This window comes from Ostrea edulis, chromosome 4 (genome assembly GCF_947568905.1).
Source record: "Ostrea edulis chromosome 4, xbOstEdul1.1, whole genome shotgun sequence".
NCBI classification, from domain to species: Eukaryota; Metazoa; Mollusca; class Bivalvia; order Ostreida; family Ostreidae; genus Ostrea; species Ostrea edulis.
In genome coordinates, this window is record NC_079167.1 from 18005136 (window position 1) to 18021663 (window position 16528).

The window sequence follows — 16528 nt, forward strand, 5'->3', positions numbered from 1 at the left end:
TCAAAGGTCAATCTACTCTGGACATAGGAATATACTGTCCGCTCAATATCTTGAGAACCCTTCCTTTCCTTGACAGACATCAAACTTGGTACACTGGTACATCCCAAGGAGTAGATGACCCCTATTGATTTTGTGGTCACATGGTCAAAGTACAAGGGTCAAACTGGTTATAGAAATATACTGACCACTCAATGTTTAAAGAGCCCTTTGCTTGACATATTAAACTTGGTAAACTGGTACATCTTTAGGAGAAGATGACCCCTCTTGATTTTGAGGTCACATGGTCAAAGGTCAATGGTTAAACTGAACATAGTAATATATTGTGTTCTATATTTTTAAAATTATTTGCTTGATTGACACCAAACTTGGTACACTGATACATCATAAGGAGTAGATGACCCTTATTGATTGGGGGTCCGTGTTTGCCCAACTCTTTATTCTGCATTATTTTATAGGAGTTATATGATTGATCTCTTCATCAGGTGTAAAGCCACGCCCAATCCATTCTGACATCTACTTGTTAAGACCTTTCCACAATATTTTTGACCATCTTTCTGGCAATTTATGCTTTATACTATCTAGTAGCTGGTATGGATTTCTGATTTGAAACCTGTATACTTTATACAATATGATGCTTTGTTCAAAGTGAGTTCATATGATCATAATAGTCATTACAAAATTGACAAATAGCGTCCATAATGACATCTTTAATGAGGTCAATACACTAAGTGGGTTGATCACCTCAGTGCATATCAATACTCTCCGAAGGCTCAAGGACTGTCGTATAAAGGGAATTTTACACTGATATTTGGACTAGTTCTTGGTTGAATTGTTATTTGATCGATTCGACGTTCTCTTTCCTATACAGGACGTCCACTCATCAGAAAGCCGTACGGCATTTCTGATACCCAGGACTGGATGGTTGGGTTCTCCTATTTACAACAATAGCAGACTCACCAGACCATGATTTCAGAGATTTTAAGCATATGGAAATTGTGAAATGTTAAAGTGAAAAGTATTGATCAGAGACGCAATCAATAGAAGATCATTTCTGTTGAGGAGAATACCAGTTCCTGTAACCAAAATGAATATATTTAATATCAATTATCGCTGAAATGCATATTATGAACTCTTAATTGTTTTTACCTTATATGGTTATTCTTAACCTTCGTAGCTGCGCCCGGTGGGGGTCCGGGTTAGAATTGGTTTCTCAGTACCCCTTGCCCGTCGTAAGAGGCGACTAAATGGGGGTGGACATTCGGATGAGACTGCAAAAATCCGAGGTCCCGTGTCACAGCAGGTGTGGCACGATAACGATCCATCTATACAAAGGCTGTAAGCGCCGAGCATAAGCCTAAATTTTGCAGCCCTTCACCTGCGATATTGACATCTCCATATGAGTGAAAAAAAAATTGAGAGGAACGTTAAACAATACACAATCAACCAACCTATAACGTTCGTAGGTTTCTGATGGGAGCTGATATTCCTGATATCTCACTTCTTCGCTAGGTTGTGAGAAACAATGTGAGAATTAAGTTTTTGGGTGTATCTTTCATTTCGTTGTGTGATACACAATTTTTGCGGCAATTTTGTAGGCTCTACACTCGCTTATTGAGGTCTTGATCCAAACGCCACATTTTGGATAAGACCATAAGAACGGAGGTCTATTGACATGGTAGAAAACCTCATTTTGTCGGTGTGCATCGGTCCAAATTTTATCACCTCATCTAAATCTGTCGACGTGTCTGTAGGAGTATAACATTATCGACTGTGGCGTAATATGTTAATGTCCCTTGACTGATTCGATATGGAAGAGCTTGTTCTGCGTATGATCAGTTTAAATGCAGGCAAGCTACTAACAAACAAGTCGATGTTACAGGGGTTTCAACAGAAGTTGAGTTGTTAGTTTTGCGTTGAAAAATATTAAACTACATCTTTTGTTCTCCTTATTCACTGATAAACACGTGCATATTTTCTGGAATAGAATTACGAGTAATGAGATTAATTACCCCAAACATGAAATTCCGTCGCCATCTCTTAGGGGAGTTAAGCAACTTTCTGAATGGTGATGAATCAGTGCTCAGACACTGCATTGTATGACATATTTAATTACTCATAAAGATTTCAATAGCTTTATCAGTTGTGTGAAGTAATCGAAAATATTTGCGAAAGTGAATAGATTATGAAGTACTTTTTTGAAGCGTATTATTAAAGAAATTGAAGGGTAAATGATTTCTTTACAATTTGGAAAGATAATTAATAAGCATTAATAAACAATATCCAGTAAGTGTATGACGTCATCTTTAATATACACGGTGCATATGTACGACGGTGTAAAAAAAATCAAAAAGTCCATTCAATTCTTCATTCCAATCATTCTTACTAGGTCTACTAATCTATCGAAAAAGTGTGTGGAGTGTCAGTACCATTAAAGATTTTATTACTTACAAAGTACTGTTTAGGAAAGGTAGCTTTGACGATGAGGGAATCGGATGGCCTTTTGAGTTTTAACAAGTTGTATGTTGTTATACCTCCCGAACGAAGTTCTGGGGGTATATAGGAATCACTCTGTCTGTCAGTCCGTCCGTCTGTCTGTTTGTGCAGATTCGTGTCCGGGCCATAACTTCTTTGTTCTTTGACTTAGGCATACCATATTTGGCACACAGGTGGATCACCATGAGACGATGTGTCGAGTACCTTCATGAGCTCTATATGACCTTGACCCTTGACCTCAAGATCAAAATTAAAGGTTTTTACAATGGGTTCGTGTCAGGACCATTACTTCTTTGTTCTTTGACATAGGCATACTATATTTGACACATGAGTGTATCACCATGAGACGATGTGTCGGTTACCTTCATGACCTCTATATGACCTTGAATTTGACTTATAGGGTTCTGACATAGTCATACCATAAGACATTGGTGTATCACCATGAGACTATGTGTCATGTACATTCATGACCTCTTTATGACCTTGACCTTTGATCTCAAGGTCAAAATTATTGGTTCATACCATGAATTTGTTTTCGGACTGTATCTTCCATTTTCTACTACAAAGGCATATCATATGTTTACACTTAGGAAAGAGGTAATCTATACCTATTAACAACACTCTTTGGGAGATTGGGGTAAGCGGGGGTATTCTTAATGAGCATTGCTCACAGTACCTCTTGTTTATTTTCAGGATTCATTTGATGACGAGAAAGGGAAACAGCTGAAAAATATATTTTTGTTTTGTGCTGAGACGCACATTTGATATGTTTATAAACATTTTTCTGACAATATTTACATGGGGGAGAGCTCACGCTCACCTTTATTTTTTCTCTGTGCCAGGTAAATATTCACTAATTGGATCCACAAATACTATATTAGCATGATGTGAATATTTGCAAATTTGAACTAAAGTGTAATTGTCATTTTATCTCCATTTTCGCGATTTTCAAACATGCATAAATAATGTTGAAGATTATTGTCGGAAATTCATTCAACTTGTCTATCTCGCATCATTTATCTGCCATATGGAGATAAGTTAGATTAATCGGTTTGGAGGATATTCAGATGGACTGACAAACAGGTTATGGTTCAGGGGTTTCAACAGTCTCGCTTTAAAGTCAGCAGTCAACTCAACTGTTGTTCGAGATCGAGATAATGAAAATTAGACTTGAGGAAGGTATTTTAAGCAACAGAAGATAATGAATTTGAAAATGAATGTTTTGTTATTTTAGGACAAGAACTGAGCTCCTTTGCACTGACCTCGAGTGGTTCAACCTATCAACTTGTCCCAGGAACAAGCATTCAACTCGACTTTAACTTCGACTTTTCATCATCTAATGTATCATCAAATTCGATAAATGTTACCTTTCAAGCTGAAATCATATCCTTCACTGCGGTTGATACGTCAACTGCAGTAATAAATGATAACACCAAAAGCATAACGTTTACATTGACCTCGACACTGTTCCATGCACATGGGTTTGGAGATTACTCCTGCAGATTTTCTCTGTTCTCTTCCCCCTCAGATACCTACAACGTGGACATAGCAGTGGCGTATGAAGAGCAGATCACGAACTTACAGGTTTTGTTTCAGTGAAATAGAAAATGAGATGAAATGAAATCAAAATAAATTATTTTTAAAATAAATATATGATTATTATTTATTGCGAATCGCTAATAGTTTCATGCTTTGTTCGTTTTAGGTCTCATGTAGTAGTTTCCAAAAGATGGGAGTGGCAGCGATTGGAACGATAAGTTTGAATTCAGGCTCCAACCTCAGAATTGTGTGGTATGAAAATGGACAACAAAACATGATTACATCTGATAGTGGAAATGGAATGAGGCAGCTTCAACAATCTATCACTTTAACATCAACTGGCCAAGTCAACATAACGGTAAATGTTTCCAATTCAGTGTCTAGCGCAGCCACGTCGGTAGTAGTGTATAATTATTATCATATCAATGGCTTCAACGTTTCTGGAACTCCGGGCACATTGGACAGTGACTCTGTCATAACTGTGAAGGTCGTGTCAGGGGCCTCTCTTCCACAGGGAGCATTGTCTATAAATATGTCATACGGAGATGGAAATTTCGACACCCGTAACTTATCCTCAACAGATCCATCACTGCAATCCGGGTTACATTTTACAAATCGGTTCTCCTCTGTTGGGACGTATACGGTTTCAGTGAAGATACTCTCAAATGTTGATTCCAAGACCTATCCAGCAACCATTAGTATTTATGAGAAAATATCTCCTATTCAGGTGAAAATCTCACATTCAGCATCATTATCATCATACTTTCTGAATTTCGAATTTTTTCCCCAGTTTTTAAAAATATGTGTTCATATTATTAATTGTAATATTTGTACATTGAATATTGAATAGGTTGGTTGTTTGTCGCACCAGAGAATGGGAGCTGCTGTTGTATTTAATGTTACGATTCCAACAGGTTCTGATATCGATGTGAAATGGTATGTCAACGATGTATTCACCCTTCAAACTAGTTATGCGAGTAGTGGCTTTTACGTAGAAAATTTGATGATAAATTTGACAGGGACTGTTCATGTTGCGACTGTGGCTTCTAATCCTGTCTCCGAGGTATCTTATAATCTCAATTTCAACAATCTATACGAAATCAACGGAATTTCTGTTTCTGGAGATGAAGCAACCTTAAACACAGACGTAAATATCATCCTCAGAATGGTTGATACAGCTTTGCGACCACAGGGACAACTGTCAATTCGCTTAAACTTTGGTGATTCGACGTCATCGGAGGTGGTAAATATTTCGTCGGAAAATGCCACTCTTATAACCACTGGAGTAATTTTCACCCATCAATACAATTCAAAAGGGAATTATACTGTCGAAGCACATGTGACGTCGCCCATAGAAACAAAGACGTACAAATCCATCGTCCGAATAATGGAAATAATAACAGCTATTCAGGTATGTGACTGACCTTGAATGATATCGACACAGTTATAAAAGTATTGTAAAATACATCAATTTAATATGTGCTTCATAATCATCATAACTTTTGAATTATGAAATCGCTTTCATTATTAATCATATGTGTTCATATTATTAATTGTAATATTTGTACATTGAATATTGGATAGGTTGATTGTTTGTCGCACCAGAAAATTGGAGTTCCTGTTGCATTTAATGTTACTGTTCAAAACGGTTCTGATATCGATGTGAAATGGTATGTCAACGATGTATTCACCCTTCAAACTAGTTATGCGAGTAGTGGCTTTTACGTAGAAAATTTGATGATAAATTTGATAGGGACTGTTCATGTTGCGACTGTGGCATCTAACCCTCTCTCCAAGGTATTTCATAATCTCACATTTAAAAATCTATACGAAATCAACGGAATGTCTGTTTCTGGAGATGAAGCAACCTTAAACACAGACGTAAATATCATCCTCAGAATGGTTGATACAGCTTTGCAACCACAGGGACAACTGTCAATTCGCTTAAACTTTGGTGATTCGACGTCATCGGAGGTGGTAAATATTTCGTCGGAAAATGCCACTCTTATAACCACTGGAGTAATTTTCACCCATCAATACAATTCAAAAGGGAATTATACTGTCGAAGCACATGTGACGTCGCCCATAGAAACAAAGACGTACAAATCCATCGTCCGAATAATGGAAATAATAACAGCTATTCAGGTATGTGACTGACCTTGAATGATATCGACACAGTTATAAAAGTATTGTAAAATACATCAATTTAATATGTGCTTCATAATCATCATAACTTTTGAATTATGAAATCGCTTTCATTATTAATCATATGTGTTCATATTATTAATTGTAATATTTGTACATTGAATATTGGATAGGTTGATTGTTTGTCGCACCAGAAAATTGGAGTTCCTGTTGCATTTAATGTTACTGTTCAAAACGGTTCTGATATCGATGTGAAATGGTATGTCGACGATGTATTCACCCTTCAAACTAGTTATGCGAGTAGTGGCTTTTACGTAGAAAATTTGATGATAAATTTGATAGGGACTGTTCATGTTGCGACTGTGGCATCTAACCCTCTCTCCAAGGTATTTCATAATCTCACATTTAAAAATCTATACGAAATCAACGGAATGTCTGTTTCTGGAGATGAAGCAACCTTAAACACAGACGTAAATATCATCCTCAGAATGGTTGATACAGCTTTGCAACCACAGGGACAACTGTCAATTCGCTTAGACTTTGGTGATTCGACGTCATCGGAGGTGGTAAATATTTCGTCGGAAAATGCCACTCTTATAACCACTGGAGTAATTTTCACCCATCAATACAATTCAAAAGGGAATTATACTGTCGAAGCACATGTGACGTCGCCCATAGAAACAAAGACGTACAAATCCATCGTCCGAATAATGGAAATAATAACAGCTATTCAGGTATGTGACTGACCTTGAATGATATCGACACAGTTATAAAAGTATTGTAAAATACATCAATTTAATATGTGCTTCATAATCATCATAACTTTTGAATTATGAAATCGCTTTCATTATTAATCATATGTGTTCATATTATTAATTGTAATATTTGTACATTGAATATTGGATAGGTTGATTGTTTGTCGCACCAGAAAATTGGAGTTCCTGTTGCATTTAATGTTACTGTTCAAAACGGTTCTGATATCGATGTGAAATGGTATGTCGACGATGTATTCACCCTTCAAACGAGTTATGCGAGTAGTGGCTTTTACGTAGAAAATTTGACGATAAATTTGATAGGGACTGTTCACGTTGCGACTGTGGCATCTAACCCTCTCTCCAAGGTATTTCATAATCTCACATTTAAAAATCTATATGAAATCAACGGAATGTCTGTTTCTGGAGATGAAGCAACCTTAAACACAGACGTAAATATCATCCTCAGAATGGTTGATACAGCTTTGCGACCACAGGGACAACTGTCAATTCGCTTAAACTTTGGTGATTCGACGTCATCGGAGGTGGTAAATATTTCGTCGGAAAATGCCACTCTTATAACCACTGGAGTAACTTTCACCCATCAGTACAATTTAGAAGGGAATTACACTGTTGAAGCAAAGGTGAATTCACCCATTGACACAAAGACGTACAACAACACCGTCCAAATAATGGAACCAATTACAACTATTCAGGTATGTGACTCAACTTGAGTAATAAAAGCATAGTAAAATACAAATAATGTATTCCTTTATAATGATTCTGGTGACTTCCCTTCAGATATCGTGTGCCACATTCCAGACGTTTGGATTACCCGTGGTCGTTACAGTCAATCTTACCAATGGGTACAATATAATCATCAGATGGTTTGTAAATGATCAACCATTACAAACCAGCTTTCATGCAGGAAAGGGCACAAGAATATCCTCGGTCGATTTACTCCCTACAACAGCTGGTGATTTAAACATCACTGCCCTCGCCAACAACGCAGTGTCCGAGGAATCAACCTCTATCTTGAGCTCTTACTTATATTCCATCAACGGATTCAGTCTTGTAGTTGGTCCATCAACGATTTACAAGAATGCAAGCATTTACTTGAAAAGGGCAAGCTCGGCAGATCTTCCACAAGGAAATATTTCAATTGTTTTGCAATTTGGTGATGGGAACTTGACTTCTCTTAATCTTTCTGCTAGTGACCCTTCTTTCCTCAATCCGGGACTCCTCTTCACCCATCACTACACAACAGAGGGATCTCACAATGTAGTTGCTAATATTATGTCCAATATTGATTCCAAGTCGCTTACTGCTATAATATCCATAGTGGAGCCCATTGAAAATATATCGGTAAGATTTAGCTAGATAGATTAAACATTAGATATGTACTCTATAAATCCTTTATGAAATAGCCAACTTGATCATCAATATATGGAAAACTGTAACCCCGTCATGTATATGGATTCCCTGTCATTGTGTTCTTTGAGCGTGATTGTCTGTAGATATTGTGCTCTTAAACCTCTAATTCCCTAACTTTAAATCCCTTACATGTTGTGCTCCCGATATATTCAAAAGATTGCTATCTTGTTAGACTTTATCATATAGATAAAACTGACACTTCTTCGAGTTCCATTACAACACACTTTACCTCAAATTATTTTTTATCGCGAACTGCTTAACATCATGTAACATTAGAATGTATAAGACATATTCAGTCTTGCTCTCAACCTATTTTCTTATAACACTGTTAATATTATAATTATATTATAACATGTACATCTGTGGGGATATGCAGAAGGGGTGGGATATTTGAGAACACGTTAATTTTGAAATGGAGTTCTGATTCTTAACACAACTTATCTACCCTAGAGATACATTGTCGATTTCTTTAAAAAGTTTCTACAGTTTGTCGTAACTGACCACGGGGACATTAGCTGGCGGTGTACCTCTTTCTGAATTCATTTCCTGAAGTATAATAGGATTTCCGTAAGATTAGTTAGTTGACAAAGGTAAAGTTGCGGAAGGACTACCAAGTATAGATGATAACGACTCCTCTACGTTTGTTTAAAATTAACTAGGATTTTGTGTAAGAACCCTGAAACAACCCTGTTGTTATTTCCAATATGATCAAAATGATGGAGTGTAGGATTTATTGATTTGGAGAAATTTGAGCGCAGACATGGACGAACTTAATGTTTATGTTATAGATTTATCTTTCCAATGCACTTGTGTGATAGAACCGGTTGCTCTGACTCAATGGTGAACGGACGGTTGTGGATTCAAGTCCCACTTCCCAATCACAAGGCTTGAAATAGATAATGATTGCTCCTTCACCAAACTTTCTATATTTTTAAGTGAGAGTCACGGGTCTTTCGGAAGATACCTTAAACACCGCGAACACTGTTGCAACAGGCGTTTGTAAGATAAAGAACCGTCGGTGATTCGACTCTTGGCGTCATGCATGGATCTGAATTTGTGGTTCTTCATCTAGAACTTGTGTTGTCTTGATATGAGTTTTAAACTCTCAAAAGAGCGTGCAACTAATAAACAAAAATAAAACACTTATGTGATGAAAGAATTATATGTCCAAAACTGCGTTCTGGTTTTTTTTAAAGAAAACATTCATGTTAGCAATCCGTTTACCTGATTAAGATATAGGGCTCATGTTGAGTGTGACTGGTCAATAGGAAATACTTACGCCTCCTAGGCACCTTATCTCATCCCTAGTATATCTAGGCTGCGTATTTGCCTAACTCTCTATTTTGTGTTTCCTATAAAAGTTATGAGATTGATCGCTGTTCATTATCACCTTTCAACTGAATTTAAATACAATTGTGGAATCAATTTGTATTCCTTACAGGGGTTATGAGATTGATCACTGTTCTTTATCTTCACGTTTTCCTTTTCATACTATGTACTCCAAATGACTGAATATCATAGAAAAGGTGTGTGAAACTGTTATAGAATTAAACGAAGTAATAACGTTTCGTTGATAATAAAGTATATGAAATTCAGTCTGCAATGTACACTGTACTTACAAATGTACCAGCAATACTTGCACATGTTGCGAGAGTGTTATATGTTAGAACTGATCGAACTAGGGCGATCAGCTATTGGGAATTTAGAAATATATGTTATAGAAATCTGAATGATTAATGCAGCGAACGTCCCTGAACATTTTTTGAAAAATATTTGGGGCTATGATAGTCAAGCATTCTGAACGGAATATCCCATTCTATAGTGATTTTTGATATTTTCCAAAGTACTTTATTAAATATGGACAATGCCGCTAAAATGTTCTCATTGCATGTCCAAAATCTAATTTTCATTCTCCTTATATATGCATAAAACTTGTAGCTCCATGAGAATCTCTACAGCCCAGTAGCTAAGTAACTTCGTTATTAGCTTGAAAATACAGATGTATATTTAATTGCTGTTATAAAATTTAGAAATTCTTTCCAAAATTAAGGATTTTCTGCGTCACGCATAGCTCTTATCCTTAGACGAATTTGACTCCACTTTTTTTGGCACACTGTTTTCCCTATAATAGCTCTAAAACTCCATTGTTATTTCGGATTTCAAACATTTCGGTTGAGCATCTCTGAAAAGACATTATTTGTCGAAATGCGCATCTGGTGCATCAAAATTGGTACCGTATAAGTTTTACATTATAAAACAAAGGCCAACAGTTGAAATAAATAAAGTTAGCAAGAAATGTTTATTTAAGAATAATTCCCTAAGTCCTTAGACCCTGTATACTGTTGACGATTGTAAATGTTGTTTCCTCTAATTGGTATTGTATCCCCGAGTTTGTGAATGTGTGATTTAGTTAAGTGGAACCTACTCTTTTGATGTCATACATGTGTTAGATGTGTTTGATTGTCTTTATAGGTGTTGTGTTATCCAGAAAACCACTATATTGGACACGATATCATTATAAATGTCACTATAAACAATGGCTTTGATGTAAAAACCAAGTGGTATATAAATAGAAGATACCAATTTAAAAAATCTCATCCAGGGAAAGGAATTCGAGTATATTCTCTCAGTCGTCGTTATAAACAAAAAGGAAAACTCGTTATCAAAGTGATTGCTAGTAATCTAGTTAGTAATTTTTACGATTCCATAACTATTTATAATTATCATAAAATCGAAGGTTTCGGTATCTACTTCTCACCTGGAACGATTTATGAAGATGTTGATATTGTTTTGAAACTGGCTGTCGGAAGTCCATTACCACAAGGCTGGATAAATTATAAAATCTATTTCGGAGACGGCAATTCTACTTCCGGAAAAGTGTCATCATCAGATTCAAAACTGGGAGAAACTGGACTGAACTTTCCAAAACGATACTATAGTGAAGACGTTTACGTGATTACGGTAACGCTAGTTTCCCCAATTGATTCCTCCAATTTGACCTCTGAAATCAAAATTGTTGAACCCATTCGTAGCATTACAGTAAGTTGTCACTGAAAGGTTTCTTTTTCTATTGCTTCTTTTTACGCAAACATTACAACTGAGTTTAAATTAATCTGATTTCCATATTGAAATGATTTTGCTTTCCAATTCGTAAGAAAAACAAATGAAGCAAAGTACATTATTTTAGTTCTGGACAAAACTCTACCATGAAGTCGGCGAGGAGCTTGTAATCGAGGCTAATTTGACAGACGGTTACAACGTCACAACCACATGGAGTATAGGAACAAGCCTGTCAGAAGTTTTGCTGCACGAAGGAACGGGACATCGGAACTTTAACATCACTAGGATGATCACTGAAAAGGGAGTTATCCCTATTTCAGTCACAGCCACCAATCTAGTTTCGCAAGATACATCTACTTATACAACGTATTTCTATCACCGAATCAATGGAATATTCCTAAGCACTACTGTCTCTTCTATAGTAGCCGACGTTAAGTTGTACCTCAACACAGTTTCTACCGTGCAAGTGCCACAAGGGGTGATTAACATTACCATTGATTTTGGAGATGAATCAAAAAACATTTCAAGTTTGGAATTGCTATCATCAACGGCAACCGACCCAAATCTACTCATTTTACATCGGTATGAAGATGCTGGCAATTACACTGTCACTGCAACTCTCACTTCTCCACTAGGAATCGAAAACGTAACTGCAGAAGTTGAGGTTATCGAACCAATATTCGGAATTCAAGTAAGACTTCTATCAAATTTACAATATAAAGTTTAATTCTATTTACTGGAGCTTAAACTTAAGATTTTGGTATTACTATTTTGTATATGATACTGTTAAATGAGATTTTTAACTTTTTTAGTTTGAATGTGAAAAATTCCTAGAGGTGGGACAGGAGTTATTCATAAACGCAACACTGTTTGGAGGCTTCCGTGTAACAACAGAGTGGTATATTGGAACAGCGCCCCCTATTGTCATCCTTCATGAGGGAAATGGAACAAGACATTTTCAAGTTCGCTGTAATGTATCTGAAATCGGTCTTTTATCAGTGACAGTTAACGCTACTAATGACGTATCACAGGCCTCTAACTTCACAACTATATACTATTTGTATGCCGTCAACGGTTTCAATGTTTCTCATGGAATTTATTCAACTTTAGAAGAGGCTAATGTGAGTCTAACTTTGGATGCTTCTGCTGACCTGCCTATGGGACTTATAACAATAGTCACTGACTTTGGTGATGGGAATACAAACTTAAGTGTAATCAACGGAAGTGATTCCTCTTTCATCACAACTGGACTTCATTTCATCCATCATTACGTAGATGCCTCTAACTACTCCACTGTAATAACACTAACGTCAGAAATAAACTCCATCAATTTAAGGACGGGAATTAAAATTCTCGAACCAATTTTTGGGATAGAGGTAACAATTAGATATAATTATATTTTTTATTAGTTTTATAGATAAAATTGAATAGATCAACATCATGAATTATTGTATGTCATTGGGTCAAATGCTGTCTGACGTGTTTCATACCGATTGTTAGACCTTTCTTGGCACACTGATTTTGACTATGGATAACTCCGTTTACCTGATCAAGATATAGGGCTCACAACAGGTGTTACCGGTCGACAGGGGATGCTTACTCATCCTAGGCACCCGATCCCACTTCTGGTATATCCAGGACTCATTGTTTGCCCAACTCTCTATTTTGTATTGCTTATAGGAGTTATGAGATTGATCACTGTTCGTTATCTTCACCTTTCATGAATGTTATTCCGATCATGACAGGAGTTTGAAATGAATTTTATTTTGATTTGCTTACAATATTACAGTTCATCTGTCCAAAATATATAGAAGTCGGCGAAGAAATAGAGATCCAGGCAACTCTCTTTGGAGGTCATGAAGTTATAACAGAGTGGATATTTGGGAATAGGTCGAAATCGGAAATTTACCATCATGGGAATGGAACTAGAACATTCCCAGTTATCCACAATGTATCTGGAAGCGGAGAAGTTAATATCACTGTTTTGGCAAGGAGTCCAGTATCTAATGCATCCAACGCAACAATCGTATTCTACTATTATGGAGTCAATGGATTTTCAATAAGCAAGCCACAAACTATTTCAAGCTACAATATTACTGAGGTGGACGTCTGGTTAGATTCAAATGCTCACACACCTATGGGCGACGTAAGCATTCATTTAATGTTTGGGGATGGGAATTTTTCGACCATTTACTTAGACTCGGACAACGCCAGTTTGAACAATCCAGGATTATCATTCTCTCACATGTATCAGATGTTCGGGGATTATATAATTACTGCTCAAGTCAGCTCCCACATCAACGCGGTCAACTACTCAACAGGAGTGGAAATGTTGGAGCCAATAGAAGGAATAAAGGTAATTTGCATAAGTTTTTTTTTTATTTCACTTACAATGTGTATTCAATCTTTTTTCTAATGTGGTGTTTTTTGGTACATTGTGTTGTTCTATAATTTTATATAAAGTGTTTCATCAGCATGCTAACACATTACAGCTAATCTGCCTTTACAGCGTGAGATATTGCTGTCAATGCAATATAGCCTTGTATTCTTAAGTGCCAAAAGAAAAGGGCGAGTAGTGTGATTTGTGTCAAGATTCAAACAGTTTAAAACGATTGCTCTTTATTACATTTTTAGATGCTGTAGACCGTGGCTAGCTTTCTGAACAATTTCTTCTCAGTAAATCATTTTGATGATATGTCGTGCATAATGTTGCTGTTTTGCTATTTTTCTATTGATGTAAGCATCATCAACTGGCTAGATTATAAATAGGTGGGTTTTTTTCAAAGATACTATCATATCTATATACCAACATATCCGCACTGAACTAAACTCTTATTTTCTATACAAAAATCAAATGAAATAAACAAGAAATCCTTCAAGCTTGTGTCACAGAACCAGAACCAAATTTAACCTTTCAAGACATTCTTCAGGTTTATGTCACAGAACCCAATCTAACCAATGACTGGTAGTGAAGACGTACTCCTGTAATCTAGCTAACTGGAGGTCAAAGTTGGTCCAATCTAACATTTCAAGACATTTTCAAGCTTCTGTCACAGAACCCAATCTAACCTAGTTAGATAGTTTCATATATATATATATATATATATATATATATATATATATATATATCAGACGCATGGTAACACAGAGCTACATACGTCATCAGAGGAAGTATTCCATATAAATGTCACAGTCAGCACCATGAGCTTCAATCTTGATAAAACCCATCTGAAAATTATTAAATAACAATCGTTGACACTTATGAACATAGAACCAAGCTATATAAGAAGAAATACATTTTTGTGTAAGTTGAACATCTCACTAGGCTTAAATTAAGACATTGTTGTTTTCTCTTTAAAACATAATTTTGACCCATGGGTTTGAAGCTATAGATAAAATTTGTTTTATTTTTCGTACAATCGCCATTTTCACTATCAGGATTACTCTCATTTTCACTATCGGGATTACTCTCATTTTCACGCTTCAAGGAACGTAACTGTTGCTGTTTTTAAATAAAACATGTTCCCCAAAGATCATTCAACTTTTGCAATGTCTTTGTCTTTATATTATTTAGCTTCCTTTCACTTCCTACACTGTTCAACGTACAAAACTAGGTCTTGTAAACACATATGCCTCTTTAAGAGTACTTGTCAAGTTTTGGTCTTCTCACTGACAGACATGGGTCTCGGAAATGGCTTACAATTTAACTCCCCCTCTCTAGAATTGATCACAGAGAAAACGGTCAATCAAAAAAGAAAGAATTTCGGTGACACATCAAGAGATCAATATTATATATTTTGCGGACTGTAGAAATATCACTCAATACAGAATCATTATTCTGAATACAGAATATAAAATTAATTTGTTTGTTTGATCGAAGATTGAAAACAAAGGAAGCATTGAATTATTTGTATTATGGGCTGATTATGTACCTCATGTTACCATTCTTTTCGTATCCGCAACACTGCAAACAATAATATGACCAATAACGCAATCAATTTGCACATCTATTCCATACAATCATATTTTGTAATTTGAAATTATTATTCTTTTTAAAACCATATAGTTTTTTATGTCAAGTAGAAGGGTGGCTGTGTTTTTTTTAAACAAGATATAAAATAGATTGATATATTGCAAGTTTATATTCATTGCTAACTAAATATTGGAAAATTTAAACGTTTTGGACGGATTTACACTAGTCCGATGAGGTAAACATAAATCGTTGTGGTAAAATCAATGACACAGAGAAAGATGAAAAGACGAGAGGGTTGCATCTTATCTTCATGTATTAACAATTGGAGTTTTGTCAGGAAGGGTTATCTCTAAAAATGATATACCTTTCTCATAACATGTATACGGTGTGACCGTTGGACCGAGCAAAACATGAAATGGTCATTGGCGTGTCCCATGTGATAATCCGAATTCTGTTTAGTACGATAAATTATAATTCATTCAAAATATTTTTCATTTATGAAATTCCTTTTGCGCTAAACGCCCAGTGACATCTAAATATGAATGGGGGGGATGTGAGGATAGCTATAGGATCCGCCTGTTCATTTAACGCGGGGAATATGCCGCCAGGCGACGTAAAGCGTGCATTGTGACATCACATTTGGGCTCGGCTTTTTTTCTTTCAAGTCTAATTCGTTCCGGCTCATCCCGAAAGTTCCGTATTATAAACAATACATCCCGTTTGCAATTTAAAACTAAACAAAATTAATCAACAAATTCAAAGTGGTAAAAACGTAAGCGTAAATATATCGTATATTTTTATTTAAGGAAACTCATGAACTCGTTCATCTATTTAGTCGTAGTACTGTTTATCTATTTGATGATTTGCTAAAAACTGTAATAATAATTATCCCATTTATTTTTTACAAACTAAGTGTTTGAATTACAAAATGCACGTTAGTCTTGCAATTTTTGGCATTCAAAAATAAAACACGAATAACTGTAGAAGCAATGGCGGCGCCCATATGGATCACAAAAGTGTCAGTGAACGTATGTTGAGATTATCTCTATTCCTTTGCTGATTTTTTCATTTTTATTTTTACATAGGTGTTACCTTTAGATCCTTGCTTTGAGGACGGGCCTTTGGCCCGTCC

General features: G+C 36.0%; 1 protein-coding gene across 1 annotated transcript in view; it reads left to right on the forward strand.

The window, feature by feature from the left end:
• Positions 1-16528, forward strand: part of LOC125668888 (uncharacterized) — a 68646-nt gene that overhangs the window by 24865 nt on the left and 27253 nt on the right. The window contains exons 2-9 of the mRNA XM_056162151.1: positions 3728-4077; positions 4199-4759; positions 7085-7645; positions 7731-8294; positions 10836-11402; positions 11551-12114; positions 12236-12799; positions 13213-13779. Coding sequence (XP_056018126.1) covers positions 3728-4077; positions 4199-4759; positions 7085-7645; positions 7731-8294; positions 10836-11402; positions 11551-12114; positions 12236-12799; positions 13213-13779 — 4298 coding nt within the window. The remainder of the gene's footprint in view (positions 1-3727; positions 4078-4198; positions 4760-7084; positions 7646-7730; positions 8295-10835; positions 11403-11550; positions 12115-12235; positions 12800-13212; positions 13780-16528) is intronic.